We start from the raw sequence: 19,691 nt of genomic DNA, 5'->3' as shown, positions 1-19,691 counted from the left end.
CATTGTACAATGAAAATCACTGTAGGTCTTCCGAAACTGTCATTTGAGACCATTCAGACTTCTACTATTCCTTTGCACCTGCAGAGATTGTTACACACTTATTGTTGGAGTTTTTACCACATCAGGAGCAGTATGATGTACATATTTTTGTTTTTTCTTTACTCTTTGTGCTAAGTTGTGTTCATAGCATTATGTATTAGTTACTCCCATCGGCCTTTCCTCGTGTTTCATTATCTACAACCACAACCTTTCCTCTAGAAGCTCTATTCAGGAAAGGATCTCTTAGGTAATTGTCTTTTTATCTGTCAGCCGATTCGCATATCCAGTCTTGACGACGCTCATCCTGCTCTCTATCCAGTTTCCTGGTGCCTTGGGGCAGTTTATAGCAGCCCATCTGTCAACCCATCACCAGGTAGGTCGTCTCTAAAGTACAATTTTAAAACGACCACACCCATACAAGTGCGCCAAAGACTTTTTTGATAGGCGTCCTATTTTTGAAAGGATTCCTGGTCCTTCTTTTGAATCCTAAGCAAGCAACCTTACATGGGCACTCTGCCCCATGTTTTTCTTTCTCTGCCTGCAGCCGGTTGTTGTTCCCTCTGCTGTTAACAGTGGTCATCATGTCCATTACGTTCCCGGATGGTATGGGCCAGTTCCTTGTTGCTCACCTGACCACACATCACCAAGTAAGCTTTGTCCAGCAACCAAACCCTTTACTTCCCTCAACTTATTCTTGTACTCTCCAGTAGCAGTATTAAGATGCTAGTATTTTTCCTTTTAGGTTATTGTGCTCTCAACATTTTTACATGGCATGTATATCATGGAACGCACAGAAAGTTTATCATGGACATTATCTTCCTCACAGCATTTTGCTCTGAACATTGTAAATTATCAACAGTTTTAATCGCATATAAAGTCGTGACTTGTGCTAGGTAGAAAAGAGTTTGGTTTTTATTGTACAAATAATGATGAATTAAATTAATATTAGCAGCATTTTTTTTTTTGAGGCAATGCGTAAATGGTCATATTACTTATTTGTTCGACTATATACCTCTTTGATTTAAAATGATGAGACATTCTGATATTTATTTGCTAGTAGAACTAACTCATGTAATTGAAAGGTAATAGGTTCTTAAAAATCTATAGAATCTTGAATCTGCAAATAACAAGGTTCACCTCATTTTTTATGTTTGTTCATTTTATGATTTTAGTGGCATATCGATTTTTAATTCTTGTTGTCGTATTTCAAGTCATTTTTTAAGATTTAAGCAAACCATTACCAAGAGTCAGTGTTCAAAATACAGTACATACCTTTTTAAAATATATCCCTGTCACATCATACGATAATAGGCTTTTCTTTGTAATACGTAGATACTATTAATTTTTGTATGTTCTAGTAGTAGTATTAGGAGGTGGTTGTATAAACTTTCATAAATTGCATTCGCAGTGTGTTGATGTTTATGGTACAATTTTTCATCTGGTAAATCTTTTTTTATAACATTTATCTGTATACCTGTGATGATTGATGATTGCCATTACGTATCAGAATTATTCAAGAGGTCAAAGTAATTGTTTACAAATTCCATAGCTGGAAGATTTTAGAAGAAACATACATAATATAAAATGGCCTGTCAGAATTAAGAGGAATAGATTCTGGTTGTAGCTGCATAGGACTAGATGGTCGTAATGATACAAAAGAAGAGGGAAGAGCATGAGAACATATTTATTTAGGAATCCTTTGTGTCAAAGCAATTGCATGGTAAAATGAGGAAATGAGAAACTAGTAAAGAAAAATGATGGCTTGAAGTATGTACATTTGAAGAGAAGAAGGTGGTATCTGAATAATGTACTTAACGAAAATATGGGTGAGAAAAGAGGAAGGAGATGAAAATTTAGCACTAATAAACTTGAGCAAATACTTTAGAGAGCAAAATTGTGCTGAAGGAAAGTAAGCAGTGTAATGTTTATGAGAAAATGCATTGTAGAATGAAAAAATTGCAGATACAGTATAAAGATTTGATTCAACAAGAATTCAGTACACTTCAGTTTTAAATTGCAAATTTCATAGAAATGTAAAGAACGATTTTTCAGCACTTTACCTTGCAGAGACTTTGCCAAGAACTCAAAGTGTTTTGAAAGTTCCCATAAAACCCATTACCATGTCAAAAGGCAGCCTTGTTTGTATGAAAGAGTGGAATTAGTCTGAACATTTGAGAACGTATAAAAATGACAGTTGAGGATTTGAGATGCAGCAATTGAATGGTTAAAAAATGGAAGGGCACGTGAAGTTCAAGGGATTGGAAACGAGATGCCACAGTATAAAAGTGACTAAGGTATGTAAAGTTTGTTTGAATGAAGGAGAGTCTTAAGGAATGGCTGAGAAAATAATTTTATTGTTTTCATGTGGAAAAGAATTGTTTAGACCAGTTAAAAAAATACAGACAAATCTGAAGCTCGGACAGTGAGTGATAGAGTTCTCTAGTTTAGGCAAAGTAGGAACTGTTGAGTGTACACCAAAAAGTTCAGTAATGCTTATGAGTTGCACCAGAAGGAGTTTCCTTTACAGTCAAATTTTATTGATTTTCTGCTGGAACATAAACTCTCTGAACCATATTTCATATTTGGGTATAATTATATCATGTCAAAACAAATCTTTTCCTTTTCCAAAGATAACAGCCATCCTGTTGCTTCAAGGAAATATGTGACTGCTATCATCGTTCAATTGGAATTCGCCTTTAATAAAATACTTCAACAAATGCAAAGGAATTCGTCAGTTTGCAATGTTGACAAAACTATAATTTAAGGGAAGCGTTGTTTAATGAGAAATATTGAAGTTGCTTTAGAAGTGGGAGTTTTCATTAAGTGCCAGATATCAGGCTATGTAAAAAAAAAATTATGCCAACTTTACTTTCTTAATAACATACCATAGCCTAACATTTACATTAGGATCCTATACTTTTAGTAGCTTACATACCATTCTAGCTGAGAGTTTGCTTACCCCTTGGAGACTTTTTCCTTGTGGCAAAAGTGTGAACTGAAATACCAAAGGAGCATACATTTTTGGTACAGCATGACCTTCAGCCTCCACAAGAAATAAGCCATCCCTTTCCCAAAGAGTGTTGTAGATCTCAGTACCTTTCTCCCTTCTGTAAAACAAAACATTTTATGTCTTGCAACAAGGCATGATCCATTCTAGGTGGGGTGGATAGTTTAGTAACTTTATTCTACAGGGAGAACATTATATTGGCGCCTTAGAATTGCCTTAGAGATCCTTTCAATGGAATCTCTTGTTGATGGCTTTCATGTCATTTATAATTCTGTGTTAATGAGAGGTATCTATAAATAAGAATCTTTATCTCAATGTTTTCCCATTAGAAGATTGCTGACAGTGCACTAAAAACATATCTTATTGTCTCCTTCCATTTTACTTTAGAAAATACTGAACTCAGGCATCAGAAGCTTGGAAGAAAGTAATAAAGTACGTAAATGCCAAAGAAGAATTAGACTTGTGCCTTGCTTCACTTGGTATAATACAGTATGTAGTACTAATGTGAATAAACATAAGATCTTTTTATAGTGAAACTTTTACCATTTGGAAGGTGACTTCTTTTCTAGTTGCATTAATATTTCCACATGCAAATATAGACAATATTTTGTAAATTATTTATGGTATTAATGAATTTCACATCAGGCTTGTACTTAGTCATTTCATTGGCATGCTTGATTAGTATCTGAAAAATGGGATTTAGTGCTTGGAAACTCAACGCTATCTTTGATGTTCATTCTTGAATTTAACTAATTTTTCATTGTTGTAATGCAGTTGAGAAAGAATATTCTGAAAGAGCTTCATTTTTATGGTTCTTTCTTGTGTATTCCTTTGTCATTTCAGTAGACTTCATAATAGCGCCTAATGAATGAAGCTTGGTACCTGTGTTCACACTATTCAGTGAAATTTTTATATTTTTTTTTGTATAAATTCAACATAACAGTTTGACTGTCTTTCATCATCTCTTTGTGAAATATTTCAGGTAGTGGATTTGTTTAGCAATGTCACTTGGACCAAGGAAGAACTTTCAGTCCAAGAATTTGAGATTGTAGAGAACTGGAGGACGCCTTGGACTGGAGTCTTTGTTAACCTTATTGTCTATATAACTTTTACGGTAGGTGGCTAATGTAATGGATGGCTTACAAAGCAGTTATTTTGCATGTGTAATTTATTTTCTTAAGATTACCTTTGTGAAGCATTGATAATTCAACTTATATCAAGCTTTGCATCATTATTGAGAGCCTCATTCATATTTTGTGCTGTTTATGATTATACTTAGAAGTATTCTCAAATAAGTCTTGGTTACTACAAAACTTTTCTGCCAAAATACAAGCATTAGTTCATAGCAACTTATCTTTTGGAATATCCAGAGCCTTGACTGTAGAGATAAACAAATACAAGATGAGCCCCAACAAATACTACTGAATAAAATATATATACATACTACTTTTTGTAAATGAAAAAATGTGAAGTTCTGCAGACAGATCTATTGTCTAATTAGGGAAGCTAAAATTTTTAAAAGTAAAGAGTTTATGCCAGTTCCTAGGTTTTGGATCATTATACCAGATTCTTTTTGTAGTGCTTAATAGTAGAGTACAATACGTAGCATGTGTTTTTCTTTATGGTCAATACATGTACTGAAAAGTCCATAATATAGTTGTACAGCATAAATACATAATTTAACATTGTTTCAGTTTTGTGCTACCGTCGTTGCCAGTACCTTGCCAGTCCCATCAGGTATCTTCATTCCAGTTTTCAAAATGGGAGCTGCACTTGGCAGATTTATGGGAGAGGCAATGGCATGCACATTCCCTAATGGTTTACGCTACGGAGGTCATAACCATATCATAATACCTGGTATGAATACGTTTTCTTTTGTGCTCACTATTTTTGCCAAGATCACTAGTCATTAGTTTCATGGTAGTCTTAATATCCATTACACTTTGGCCTAATTCTGCCCCCAGATTGAAAACAGAACCCAGGGAATACAAAGTTTTAATTCTAATAGAATGGAAGTCACCCACAGGGCAATGTTTTTCAATTGAAAAACATATTCAGCTTCATGTTTTGAAATGATTAATCGGTTACTATTGAACAAATTGGTAGACCCAGTACCGTAATTTTAAAAGAAGAGCAATTCCTCCTTAACTGGTCTTAAATGGAGACGCATCTCTGATTCTCATCTTTCTCATTTAATTGTTTAGGAGGATACTCAATCGTAGGAGCTGCTGCATTAGCTGGTGCTGTTACACATACTATATCAACTTCTGTTATAGTGTTTGAACTTACTGGACAGATCACACACATCCTTCCAGTGATGGTAAGCTTTTCTTATATGTAATTCTTATGTATTTCTAGAGGTTTTCTCTTCTGTCCAAGGAAGGAAGGAATATTTAAACTGGCAATTGTAAAAGATAATGCGTATTAAGCAGGAATGTGTACTTATTACCAGCTATATACTATAGTTAATTTTGAATCAGATTTTTCTGGGAGTATCTGTTGACATGTGCAATTCATTCATGTCTTACTTCATTGATTGATTTATTTTTGTCCTCTTAATTTGTTTTTATTATGGTTGCCTTTCAGACTTTTTTTAATAATACACTTAAAGGTACTCAGTTTTCCACATACCTCTCTTTTTATCTTCATATCTCAAAAATTAATATTCAGATCATTATTCCTGAGTATTATATATAGCTTGATAAAAATGTATGGGAAGGGAGAAAATGCTTACTATGAAATCTTTGCTCGTATTAACCTGTTTTGTGTTAATTCTTCTTTTACATAATGGTGTTTTGTATTTATTGCATTTCATCATTTTGATAGTGTTGTAACTTCCTAAACCATGCAATGAGCATATTTTCATATTAGGTTATATATTTGTTTACATGAATGACCTAGTGTACTTTTTGATTTCCAGGGGTTATGTTTGCATGGTTAAGGTTTGGGCTTAATCTGTCATATTTTCTTCAGATTGCTGTTCTCATCGCCAATGCCATTGCTCAATTGCTTCAGCCATCAGTTTATGATTCCATTATTCAAATTAAGAAGCTTCCTTACCTACCCGATATCCTTACTGCGACTTCTGGGGCATATAATATTTATGTAGAAGATTTTATGGTTCGAGATGTCAAATATATATGGTATGGCATCACCTACAGACAGTTGAAAAACATTCTAAAAGAACATAAGAAGATTCGATCATTACCTCTTGTTGACTCTCCAGGTAAGTTAGTACTTATTAAAGTTCTACTTTTTTAAGATATTGCAGATTTTTCAATTCACCCTCTTCATAAAAATTTCCCATGGTTATGTTGGCCTGGTGAATGGTGCATAGCTGTCATGGTTTTACTGAGTAACAGAGACTAAAAAATTCTAAACTCATTTTTTAATTAAGGTAAAGAAAATGGAGGCATCTTAAAGCATTATACAGTATTTCATAGGTAGAACCATGGGTTCTACCTATGGTAGATACTTCAAAGAATGGGTCAACTAAGAACTTGATCTACTCTATAATGTGTTTCTTGATGTTTAGAATGGGAAAGGGAGTTGAAGCTGCCAATGAATCTTCTTTAAGTGAAAGCTGTGAGATTACATTTGTAAATAAAAACTTGACAGACTGATTTAAAAGTGGCAGTGTTAGTATCGAGAGTGACTGATGCCGAGTCAGTAAGCTTATACATAATGGAATTATTAAAGGCTCTTTTGGTTTGGCTTTGAATGGCGTATATAGTACAACTGATTCCGTATTATATAATCATGATTATCTTGTCAGTTATTTTCTTTACTAAGTATAATTATGCAGATTACAGTTGATTTTATATTAATGTTTCCTTGATTTTAAACAGATTCAATGATCCTTCTTGGATCAATACAGAGATCAGAACTCATATCGATGCTAGAAGAACACCTCGGAAAAGACCGGAGACTCAGAGTTATCAACAAATGGAAACTTGCTGCCCAGAAGTAAGTTGATGTTTCATAACCATAGGATTTCGTATTATCTTTTGTTACTACAGATGGTATAATCATAAGAGACATTACTATGAGAAAGATTATAAGTACAGTATGTAATGCTGTATATATAATTAAAGAATATGGGACAGAAGCTACAAATATCATAATGAATCTAGTTCATTTTCACCAGCTCTTCCAGTCATATTTCCTAGAGCTGTCTTACCAATGATTGTGTAGTTGGATAGTATAACCTGACCACTGAGCCAGAATTCTCAGCTTTCACAAAAATTACTTATATTCTTGTGACCTGAAGTACACAATGGATTTGTATTCTTGACACCAATGTTTGTGCATATTTTAGCCAATGTATATCACGTTAACGTAGTGTTGGACATGGTCATATTTTTCCATTTATTTTGTGACTCATAGGGCACAGTGCTAAAGGACCCTGGTTTATCCAAACAATAGAAAATAATATTTAGGCTTGAAAGTAAGAAAAGATTTTGAAAAAAGTAAATATTCAGCAGATCTAAAAGTTTAGAAACTGTGAAGAAAAACATTAGAATTCCAAATATAGGTTGTTTCTCTTAAGGTCTTATCCTCCATTGCCAGCATTTGTATTTTGAAGCTAAACCGCAAGCTTAGTTGTGTAACCTCTAAGTCTTAAGAGTACTCAATTAGAAAGATGATAACATTATATTTGTTAATGATTTTTCACTTGAGAAGGTGCAAGACTTCCCAAACTGAAGATTGTTGATCCTTCTGGGAATACAGATGATTAAAAGTTTCAAAGATTTTTAGCTTAGGAGCAAAAATATAATCAGATCAGTCTACTCTTTAGAATAAGCTCATTGTGAAACAGTATTATAGCCTGTTAATCCGTCAGTATAGAAAAGTAACATCTGAAGTTGTCATGGAAGACATGGAGAGGAGGCCAACCTCTGCACTAAACTGAATTACAGAAAGGTTTTTATCAAAGTTTAGTTGTGTTATTGAGTCCACTGGAAGAAGGTATAGTACACATAATTATGAATAATAATAACAGAAGAATTAGAATATCAAACAGGAGTAAACAGCAGTACACATGTGAGGAGTCCATTAACACTTAGCAATATACAAAGCAGACTTTTGCATGAGAAAAGGACAAGGTTGACTTAAGAGCCATGAACTTATGATGATCTGAACTTAGGACCAGGTAGGAGTTTTGCTGACCTTACAACAGAAGTATGAATGAATTTTCATAATTTGTTTAAAAGATATTTTTATTGTAGTGTCTTACCGAACAATTATAGAGCCGTGATTTCCACGAGCGGCAGGATACTAAATTCAAATTTAGCGCGTCGGCGTCGCCAACACTGGTGGTGATGACGTCATCTCCTCCACTCGCGGGAGAACCAGGTACAACTGCCCAGGTGAATCCAATTCTTTTCCTGCCGGCGTCCGGTGAACATCGGTGGTCGGTGCGGTTGGATGCTTTGCTCGCTTTTTTTTTTTTCTTTGTGGAATTGATCTTCGGAATTGGTGAAGTACTCTTTTTTGGCGTTATTGTTATTTTGCTTTTTATTTAGGCGTTGCCATGTCGGATTCTAGTCCGTCGGGAGTTAGGTTTTGCATCTCAGGATGTAAAACTAGATTATCCAAGTTAGAATATGATTCTCACACTAAATGTGTTAAGTGTAGGGGACAGGTTTGTTCAGCAGATCGAACATGTAACGAGTGTAGTGATTGGACTGATTCTCAATGGAAGTTTTTTAGTTCATACTCGGAGAAATTAGCTAAAGACAGAATTAGAAAAGCAGCGCTTAGGGAAAGTAGACTTAGCTCTGCTTCGTCTTGCGATGCTTCCGTTCCTTCTGTTTCTCCTCAAATTGTTATGTCTCCTTTAACTACACCTCCTATTCCTCCTACTAATCCCACTTCTCCGGCTTCCCGTGTAGTTTCTTCCGACACCATTGCCAGTCTGGAATCGAGGTTAGATCAGAAATTTTCGGTACTAGCGAATACGGTTTGCAACTTGGTAATTCAGTTAAGACGTTTTTGGAGAAAGCGGCTTCAGGTAAGAGTGTAGTTGAGGGTGCGTCTGTCTGTCCTGACACGTCTCCTAGACAAAGGTCACTGTCCAACTCCCCCGCACCGGGGAGAAGACATACCGGAAGTCCAAGGGAGTCGATCGGATTTGCCCACAGACAGGCGCCTCTCTTGTTGAGCCTGTTGCGCCTCAACAGGGCTCGGTTAAGCGTTGGAAAGGTGTTGCGGTCAGACGCCTTTCGAATGATTCAAGCGATTCGTCTCCGGTCGCGCGGCGCTCTTGGCGAGATTCGCCCGTTTCGCGTCCCTTAAAGAGGCGTTCAGGCGCCGATTCTTCGCCTCCTCCAGTCAAGCGGTATAAGGAGCCTGAGAGTAGGGTTGCGCCGCGGCCGTTAGCGGCTCGTTCGTCGCCTCAATCTGTGCCTTTTTCGGCTCCATCTCACTAGTAGAGATTGTGGTTATAGCGCTGTAGCTAGCAGTTCTAAGGGTGTTTCTTTAGGCGCTTTTTTCGTCTGTTACGCCTGATGCGCCTGTTTCGCCTCGAATTTCGGCGGCTCAGAGCGAGGCGCAAGTAGTTTTTCCGCCTCCTGCTGAACATTTAGGCTCTTCCAAGCCTACGTTAACTGTTTTTGATTCGTCTCTGGCACCTTTGCGCAAGCAATTAGAGATGTTAACCAACTGGATGAATGAGTCCAAGGGTGGTTCGAAACCTTCAGATCTGGTTGTAGTTCCGTCTACTTCTTCGGCGGTATCGGAGAATGAAGAAGTAGAGGAGGAGGATTCTCATCACCTCTCGTGTTATTCACGTCTCCTTAGATTTCTTCTGGTATCTTATCCAGATTATTTTGAGAAAGCGGCTCCGCGCTCCCCAACTTCGACTTTTTTGATGAGGAGGAAAACTTCAGACCCTCTCCTCCCCAAACTTGTTCTATCTAAAGCGGTTAGACATTCGTTGAAAGAGACTGAAAAATGGATGTCTATGAAAAGAGACTTAGGGAAGGCTCTTTTTGCTTACCCTCCCTCTAAGTTGCTTCGCAAAGGAGGTATTAGGTTTTATGTAACTGGGGAAGCTCCTTCTCTGGGAGTTTCTGCCTCCTCCCAGGGAGACTTCTCCAGTTTAATCGACTCCTCTAGAAGATCTGCTTTCGCCGCAGCAAAAGTTTTCTTTACAGCGCCTGAGTTGGACCACGTTGTAAAGAATCAATTTAAACTTTTGGAAGTCTTTAGCTTCCTTGATTGGACTATTGGCGCTTTAGCGGCCAAGATCGAAGATTGTCCTTCTCTTTCTCAGGAGTTAGCGGAGGATTGGATTGGTGTTCTGTCCTGTGTGTGCGGGACAAATCCATTAGGGATGGATGTGATGAGTTAGCTTCGCTCATCGCCTTTGGTACCCTTAAGAAAAGGCAACTTTGGTGCTCCTTTGCTTCTAAAAGGGTTACTTCCCAACAGAAGTCTGCTCTCTTGTTTGCTCCTCCGTTTGTGAAAGATAACCTCTTTCCAGACGATGTAGTGTTGTCAATTTCGTCTGCGCTAGATAAGAAATCTACTTCGGATTTACTGGCACAGTCTACTAAGAGACCTAAAGCTCCTGTGGAGACTGTTCCTTCGGTTTCTCCTCTGGCCCAAGTGCCTTTTCGAGGGAGAAAACCCAAGCGCTTCTTTCGGCCGAAGTCGAATTTGCGACCTCAGTCTAAGGCCTCGGCCAAGGTTAACAAACCTTCCAAATGAAAGCTCGGTTCTTCATGCACCAGTGGGAGCCAGGCTGGCTATGTTTTGGGAGGAATGGGAAAACAGAGGAGCAGAAGCCTGGGTAGTGCAAGTACTCAAGTTCGGCTATCGTATTCCTCTCGTTTCACCTCCCTCGCTCTCACCTGTGCCAATTCCATTCCAGGCATACTCTCCGGGCTCAGACAAATTTCTGGCGCTAGCCGCAGAAGTGGAAGCGCTTGTTCTCAAAGAAGCGATAGAACAGATAGAAGGGGATTTTCCTCCAGGCTTTTACAATTGCCTTTTTGTAGTTCCCAAGTCATCAGGGGGCTGGAGGCCGGTTTTGGATGTGAGCGCCTGAACTTGCATGTCCAGAAAACAAAATTTCAGATGGAGACCACTCGGTCGGTTCTGGAGTCCATCAGACAGGGGGATTGGATGGTCTCTCTGGACATGCAAGACGCTTATTTTCACATTCCGATACATCGCGAATCTCGGAAGTACCTGAGGTTCATGTTCGAAGGCAAGGTGTTTCAGTTTCGGGCGCTTTGCTTCGGACTAGCGACCGCTCCTCAAGTTTTCACCAGGGTTCTATCCCCGATAGGAAGCTGGCTGCACATATTAGGAGTAAGAATCTCCCTCTATCTGGACGATTGGCTTCTCTGGTCGGAATCAGAGAGTCGGTGCATGAAGGACCTTGGAACAACTCTGGATCTTGCCAGAAAGTTAGGAATTCTGGTCAACAAACAGAAGTCCCAGTTGGTTCCATCTCAGAGCATCCTTTATTTGGGGATGATTCTGAATGCTCAAGTTTTTCGGGCTTTTCTGTCCCCGAAGAGGGTTCAAGGCTGTCTGGAGACAGTTCAGGAGTTCTTGGACAAAAAGGTAAGTTCTGCCAATCAGTGGATGAGGCTCCTGGGCAAATTGACGTCAGTGGAGAAATTTGTGACGTTGGGAAGACTGCACATGAGACCTCTGCAGTTTTTCCTGAGAGCCTCTTGGTGCAGGAAGACACAACCAGACTCGATTACCTTTCCTGTCACAGATCAAATAAAAGAGGACCTAAGGTGGTGGCTCTCGAGCAAGGTTGGAAGAAGGGTTAGATTTACGACCCATCCTCCCGAACCTACAGTTCTTTTCCGACGCATCAGACACAGGTTGGGGAGCCCTACTGGGAAATCAACGGACTTCAGGAGCTTGGTCGGAGAAGGAGAAGAAGTTCCACATAAATGTAAAGGAACTGTTAGCAATTTTCTTGGGGCTCAGACAGTTTCGGAGTTTAGTAGAAGGTCGAGTAGTGGCAGTGCATTCTGACAACTCCAACGGCTCTCTCGTACGTGCGGAAACAGGGGGGACTCAGTCTTTCTCTCGTACGAAGTAGCCAAGGATCTCCTCCTGTGGTCAAACGAAGCGAAGGTTCAGCTAGTCCCGAGATTTGTTCCGGGAAAGATGAACGTTCTGGCGGACGAGTTAAGTCGTCAACAGCAAGTGTTACCTCTGGAGTGGACTTTGGACAACAAGATTTGTCAGAAACTTTGGCGCCTTTGGGGACGACCGTCAATAGACCTGTTCGCGACATCAAGGAACAACCGTCTTCCTCTCTTTTGTTCTCCAGTCCCAGATCCTCTAGCTTGGTCGGTGGACGCAATGCTGTTGGATTGGTCGGGTCTGGAAGCTTATGCATTCCCTCCGTTCGGTCTAATAAGAGAGGTGCTGAACAAGTTCATGTCCCGCACAGCAATGTAACACTAACATTAATCGCTCCCTTTTGGCCCAGGAAAGAGTGGTTCCCGGACCTTCTCCAGTTGTTAGTAGACTTCCCCAGACTTCTTCCTCCAGAGAAGTGGCTTCTCAAACAGCCGCACTTCAAGAGGTTCCACCAAAACTTGTCCGCTCTAGCTCTGACAGGGTTCAGACTGTCCGGAATCTTGTCAGAGCGAAAGGATTTTCAAGAAGAGCTGCAGAAGCTATCGCTCGTTGTAGGAGAGAGTCTTCTAACAAACTCTATCAAGGGAAGTGGAGAATCTTCAGAGAGTGGTGTAGAAGTGCTAAAGTCTCTACTTCTGCGACCTCTTTAACAGAAATAGCAGATTTTCTTCTATTTCTTAGGAACTCTAAGAAACTGGCTCCTTCGACGATCAGAGGATATAGAGCCATGCTCTCTTCGGTTTTTCGACATCGAGGTTTGGATATTTCCTCCAATTCAGATCTGTCGGACCTCATTAGGTCTTTCGAAACCACTAAGCTCCCACAAGATACAGTGACTTGGAACTTAGATGTGGTGCTTAAGTTCCTCATGGGGCCACCGTTTGAGCCTTTGAAGTCGGCTTCACTCAGGAACTTGACTAAGAAGGCACTTTTTCTTATTGCACTAGCTTCTGCTAAGCGTGTCAGCGAATTGCACGCTATAGACAAATGAGTCGGTTTCTCTCAAGGCAATGCTGTATTTTCGGTATCTTTGACCTTTCTAGCCAAAAATGAGAATCCTTCTAATCCTTGGCGAGGAGTTTTGTGGTAAGGAACTTATCTGATTTGGTTGGACATGAGGAGGAAGAAAGGCTCTTATGTCCAGTCAGGGCTATTAAGCAGTATCTGTTTGCCACTAAGGGTATTAGAGGACAATCTTCTAAGCTCTGGACCTCGGTTCAAAATCCCTCTCGTCCTCTTTCTAAGAATGCTATATCGTTCTTTATTAGAGAGCTTATCAGGGAAGCTCACTCGCAGTCCGAGAACGACAATCTTTCCGTTCTGAGAGTTAAAGCTCACGAGGTTAGAGCAGTGGCAACTTCTTTAGCATTCAGAAAGAATTTATCTTTAGCTTCGATTCTTCAGAGCACGTTCTGGAGATCGAATTCGGTTTTTGCGAGTCATTATCTCAAAGAAATAGAAACGGTTTTCGAGAATTGTAAAACGTTAGGTCCGGTGGCGGTTTCTGGCATGGTGTTGGAGAAACGGCACAGGGGTCGTCACCTCTATGCTAACTTTTCACCTTGAATAGGTTGTCGAGTTCAAGGGAAGCTGGGGGTACTGAGTACCTGGGATACCTCACCAGTCTGTTAGGTCAGATTTTACAATGGTTGGGTATATATGTTTTTAAATCTGGTGTTGGTGACAAATGTTTGTATGATTGAATTTCTGGTCTTAGCCCAGGGCAAGGGCAATCTTTGTTGTTACTATCCTCCGTCAGTCAGCCTTGACTCGCTTGAACTACGGAAGGATTCCACTCCTGTAGAGGCTAACTTTGGTCAAATTCCAATTCCTCTACAATAGTAAGAAGAGCACCGACCAGAGGCAGTAACAGTCTGCTGTAGCTCTCTTACAAGGTAAGGTACAACAGACACCTTGAGTGTTTACTGGTATTGCAATAAATGTAACCATTTAAAAAATACTAGTGGTCCACTGAATCCCACCTTCCATAAATGTGTAATCAGCTCTATAATTGTTCGGTAAGACTACAATAAAAATGAAATTTTCATTATTAAAATGAAGTTTTATTGTATACTTACCGAACAATTATGATTATACCCACCCTCCTCCCCTTAGGTGGACGGACGGGCAGAAAGAATTGGATTCACCTGGGCAGTTGTACCTGGTTCTCCCGCGAGTGGAGGGAGATGACGTCATCACCACCAGTGTTGGCGACGCCGACGCGCTGAATTTGAATTTAGTATCCTGCCGCTCGTGGAAATCACGGCTCTATAATTGTTCGGTAAGTATACAATAAAACTTCATTTTAATAATGAAAATTTCATTTTCGTTATGTGCCTTTTGTTTCTTATTAGTATCATTGAAACATTTAAAATGTTTATCCTTTCTTCTTTGAACTCTCATGCTTATTATCTTCTCAGCCTGCACTCTCTTTCTGGGACATTGTGGTATGTCATCATGATGAAGGTTTTATTAATTTTTTAAAAATTTCTTATGTAATATAAGAGGAAGCAAAAGCTACATTTTTTTCAATCAAATGTTTATTTCAGTGTCTCAGGAACATTACCAGAATAGTGGATCAGATTAAGGCCAATGACGTAAAATAATGAATCAATGTTACCTATGTAGCTTTATAGCAAGTTCAAGAAGTCCCCTTCTGAAATGATAAACTAATGGTTTACTTGTTTACTTTTGCAATATATAATAGGTTTTACCACAAAATCCTTCATGTTTTTAAATCTCTTTATATTACTCAGAAAGTAAAAGTTTTAATTTTGCAATTTATTGTAAATTTTTACATAAACTACTTGATTTTCTTAAATATTGGCATTTATGTGGTCTGAGCATGGATGGGAATAGAACAAGTGAACACTGACTGCATCTTAAGTGACAAAACTGCTTGTTGAGTGAGGACGTGTTACTCAAATCATGGAAAACAGGAAATCAAAATTGTTGACAGAACAAACAAATTAGCTTGGATGATAAATCTTTTGATTCTTTCCTTTAAAATGGTCATGTATGGAGTCTCGTGCCTGGTAGGAGTTACTAGACATGTTCATAGTGTTGTGGCATATTGGTTTGTTATTGGAAGTACATAATTGTTTATGTTAGATTTTATTTATTGTAATTGTCTTCCAGCCCTTCATCTTTGAAGATATGATATATCTTTCCACATGAAGTTATTTTTACATAAAATATTTGACCAAATTACTAAGATCATATCTTGGATATTAAGATGGATTAGTGAAAGCTAGGACAATCATAATATGTGATGGCTGAGTTCATAATTGTTAAACAACTTTATTGCTGAAGTATTTTAAGGCATAATTGCAATAGAAAGGCCTCCAGATATTATTCTTCAAAAGTATAAGTGATACATTATTTAAGTTACAAAATTTAGAAGCAAAAATAGTACATATAGGTAGAGCCAAAGAAACCAAACATTTAAATAACTGCAAGACATTACTCTGGACACTTAATTTTTTTTCTTATTTACCTGACCTGGAAGGACCAGGTCATAAATTGCTGCAAATCTGCAATTCATTCATTTTGGAAGGAGCACTTTTCCAGTTGGCTTATTTGTTGAATTACATCATACTGTGCTATCATTGATGGTAGCCACTGGGAGTGTTGTTTAAGGAGTGATGCATGACAGTTTTTCGTAAGTTATCTTGTGATTTCTTTGCTGATTATTTTACTGTAACTGTTATCAATTGCCTTGATGTGGATGTTTGTATAAGTTTGAGTAAGAATCTATTGCAGTCTATTTTTATAAGGTTCTGGTAGAAGACTCTTCATCTCAGTTACACCAATTTGGATATCGAGTAGCCAAATGCCTATTCTTTTAGTAGTTAAGAGTTAAGCAGTAATGGGTTGTTCTTTTTTTGTCTACTGAAAACTAGCTAATCTTTCCTCGTTTTGCCGTCAGGCTATCTGTGCCTCATTTGTACCAGGTTCTGTCACTTAGAGATTTTGCTGTTTGACATTACTCCTTTAAATGTGTTCAGTCTTTGGACTTTTAAATTGAGGTGACAGCAATTTTAAGTGACTGTACCATACACATCAATGGAAAATTTACCCAGACTTAAGTGTTTTCCAAAAGTTCAAGAAAGTAGAAAAGTAAAGTGGAAATCATGGTTATTATAGAGTACAGAGTTGCACTTCTCTCTCTCTTACCGTGACTGACGTACAGGATTATTATCCAACTTCAAGAGGACTGCTGGTTTGCAGTTCCAAGAATAACTGTGAACTGACTTTCACTTGTGTTTAAAGGGTTAAATGGCATTGTACTTAGAAGGTAGAACATGGAATATTTTCTACCCATTGTAATTAGACGTGAGAACATTGCTATTGTCCCACCAGTTGTTTCCTGCACTGAGTTTGCTAACAGCAAAGTCATTCTGAAAGACAAGATGACTATGCTGCTTTACATTTGTTTGCATGTCCTTTACATTTTCAGATTCAAGGTCAACAAACAATATCCTCAATGCTTCATTTGACCTTGACAAGATTATTTGTTGTATGTGAACACTTAATTATATAGACTAATATAATATGTTAAAAATCCATTTCATAGAGCAGAAATTCTGTAGTAAAGGCCACAGCTTTTATTGCCTTATAGTACTGTACAAGTTATGTAACAAAAGTTTTCCCTTAATTTTTTCATGACTCGTAAACATTTTGTTGAAATGTATTCAGCATGTGTAAAGTTATGTTAGCCGATAAAAAGGAATTACGTAATTCATGTTAAGATGAATTATCTTTGTTACCTCATCCTGTGTTAGCACCAGCTGCTGTTTTACTTATGTATTAATAATTTGTGTAAGAAGTAAGCTCTCAGTTATTCATCAAGATAAAAATGTGTCCGTCACATGGTATTTGTGAAAGAATTTAAGGGCCCTTTTCGTTGAAGTGAATCACAGTAGTATGTACTTACATGTCCAAAATGAAAAAGAATTTAAATTTTATGTTCTTCAGAACAAGTTATCATCTTTAAAATTCATCAGTGTGCCATTCATTGCTTATTGTTACTGAGGATAAACTTTTTTTAAGTTAAGGATCATTTACCATATTCCTCAACATTGAGATTCTGCTGATGTCAAGTGATATGCAAATTCCATCCCTATAGTTTCTCATGATGTCAAATGATGTCATCCATAAATAAACTAGCCATGAATATTTTAACAATGGATAGTAGGGATTAAATAAATCAACGATACTGAAAGGCGCTGTTCAAAGAGAACTGTATAATTAAACCACTCCAAAATAGAAAATCATGATAATTTTTGCCTATACATTTATCCATAATTTTTATATATAGTTACTGACACAAATAGCAATACGTATATAAATATAATTGGTAAGGAAGTTTATTGGAATTTTTATGGTGCAAAAAGAATGTATGAATCTTGCTGTAACGTATTTGGTTTCAAAATTGCATCAGTAGCATCATCTATTTCAAAACAGAGTGTTTTGAGATAGCTGAATTTTGAATCCTCTAAAGAAAACTGCAACCTGTTTGACACTTGTAGTTGAACCTCGTAGCTAAACCAGACTAACCACAGAGTTTCACTTTTAGATTCTCTTTCAGAGCTAAGAAATGTTTGCTAATAATTTCATCAAAAATAGATTGTCTGATTATATCATTTAAAACAATTTCTGTTACTTTTACTATAAACGATAGTAATATAAATCTCGTAGTCACCTTATAGTGTAATGTAGCTAGTTTTCTAAAATTTTAGTGATTCTTTTTCTAATAGATCATTTTTAAAGTGCTGTCCCTTTAACTGATAATGATTCTTTGTCTTTATCAGTAAACTACCAAGTATGAGGAGGCGCAATACGTTATGTGGGTAGGTGAAGCAAATGAGAATTGAATGCACCCATAGTAGATAGAGTTACAGTAGAGTGAAATGCTGCTTCTTTTTTAGTGAGATGTACCTCAAGTTTGGTGAGCGTAAGGAAAATAAAATATGATTAGTTTCATTGCTATTGGTGGCGTTTGTTGTTTTATTTCTGATTTTGTAGATGCTTTGCAGTAGAGAGTAATAGATATTTACAGGCTTTGCCTAGATATGCCATAGATAAAGATAACTCTTAGCTTAGAATGTATTTTCCAGAGCAGTTAATGTAGATGACATTCTTTTAACATTTCATGCTTCTTAGATTTCCGTGTATTATATTCCGTGCATGGTTTCCTCAATAATAATACTAGTATATTTCTATAGTCAGATGTTGTTGTCGTAGAATTTTTCTCATCATGTCTGTTACATTTATTCATTTTTTGAGTTTATATGTTTTTGACAGAGTGTTTTGCTAATAAGTTCTAAACACTGTTTTTAATATCAAAGAATAAAAGAATGGATCTTTTTCAGCACACTTATATCAGGTACAATCAGCGGTGTACAACATGCAGCTGTGGGAGTTATGTTTACATATTTTTAAAATATCTTCAGAAAAGATACAATGATCAAGCTGCACTTTTATGTGCTACACACAGTTTGATGTAGCTTGCAAGTGTACATTTTAGTTGCATGGGTAAATGAGACATGATCAGTGACCATGTGCCATAAATGCTGTGGCCTGATATCAGACTTTTTCCCTCGGTTGAAAGAGTTCTGCTTTAAAAATGTCCTATTTCACTCAAGTTATTTCTTTCTTCAGGTGACAATTATGAGGAAGAATGTCCTATCAGAAACTTCAAGGAGGGTTTATAGTCTTTGTAAACTTAGAGAAATATTTCTCATTAACTATGAAAGTTAGGAAAAGAATAATGAGAACTAGGTTGTAATTTATCACCTTGAATTCAGTTGAATTTTATAAGAAAAAAAAATTATTGCTCATGAATATCATTTTGTTTATTGTGGTTGAATGGACTTCATGGGCCTAAGGTAAATTCCAAAATGAGAGATAATATATTTTTTATTGATACATAAAACATATGTACGTAAGTACGCACACACTTGGAAGTTGACACCTCTATGTAGCTTTTATCCAACGAGATGTTAACTTAAAAGTGAGCAGATCCTCATACGCTAAGATCACCTGAATCCAGAACCTACCTTTTGGAACAGCTGTACCCGATGCTCATATTAAGGGGCAGGGACACAACTCCTACCATACTCCAGAGTTACTCTTGCTCTGAGCAGGAAAGGAAATGCTTTCTCCCATTTTTGTTATTGAATTGGTAATCAGAATTTTAATGTATTTTTGTTTGTTTTTTTTATTATATTCTGTATGGCATTCTTCAGTTACTATAATTTTTGGGTTTTCACCATGGTGCTTTATGGCTGCCTAGGCCACAGGCTTTACTTTTACCATACGTACATCCACATATGGATTCCTTTATTAGCTAATATGGGAAGGGGGTGGACATGGGTTGCGTTTATTTTTATCTTGGCAAACCTGTAATTCTTTTTAATGAGTGATGACTTTCATCATAGTTTTGGTAGTTAAGTTGAGAACGATTATATTTTGCCGTACATTCTTTTCACTCTTCCTACATCATGAGGCTGAATACCATGAG

General features: G+C 37.6%; 1 protein-coding gene across 15 annotated transcripts in view; it reads left to right on the top strand.

Moving 5' to 3' along the window:
• LOC135204314 (chloride channel protein 2-like) overlaps positions 1-19,691 on the top strand; it is a gene marked incomplete at its 3' end in the record, with an annotated part of 186,581 nt that overhangs the window by 157,112 nt on the left and 9,778 nt on the right. For 7 of the 15 annotated variants that reach the window (XM_064234494.1, XM_064234493.1, XM_064234495.1 and 4 more), the window contains 7 exon segments: positions 4,029-4,160; positions 4,741-4,903; positions 5,251-5,366; positions 6,020-6,272; positions 6,895-7,012; positions 14,587-14,613; positions 17,980-18,018. In XM_064234494.1, coding sequence (XP_064090564.1) covers positions 4,029-4,160; positions 4,741-4,903; positions 5,251-5,366; positions 6,020-6,272; positions 6,895-7,012; positions 14,587-14,613; positions 17,980-18,018 — 848 coding nt within the window. 15 annotated transcript variants of the gene reach the window in all.

The sequence above is a fragment of the Macrobrachium nipponense genome, chromosome 44, assembly GCF_015104395.2.
Source record: "Macrobrachium nipponense isolate FS-2020 chromosome 44, ASM1510439v2, whole genome shotgun sequence".
In the NCBI taxonomy this organism is placed as follows: Eukaryota; Metazoa; Arthropoda; class Malacostraca; order Decapoda; family Palaemonidae; genus Macrobrachium; species Macrobrachium nipponense.
This window is presented reverse-complemented; position numbering and strand designations above follow the sequence as displayed.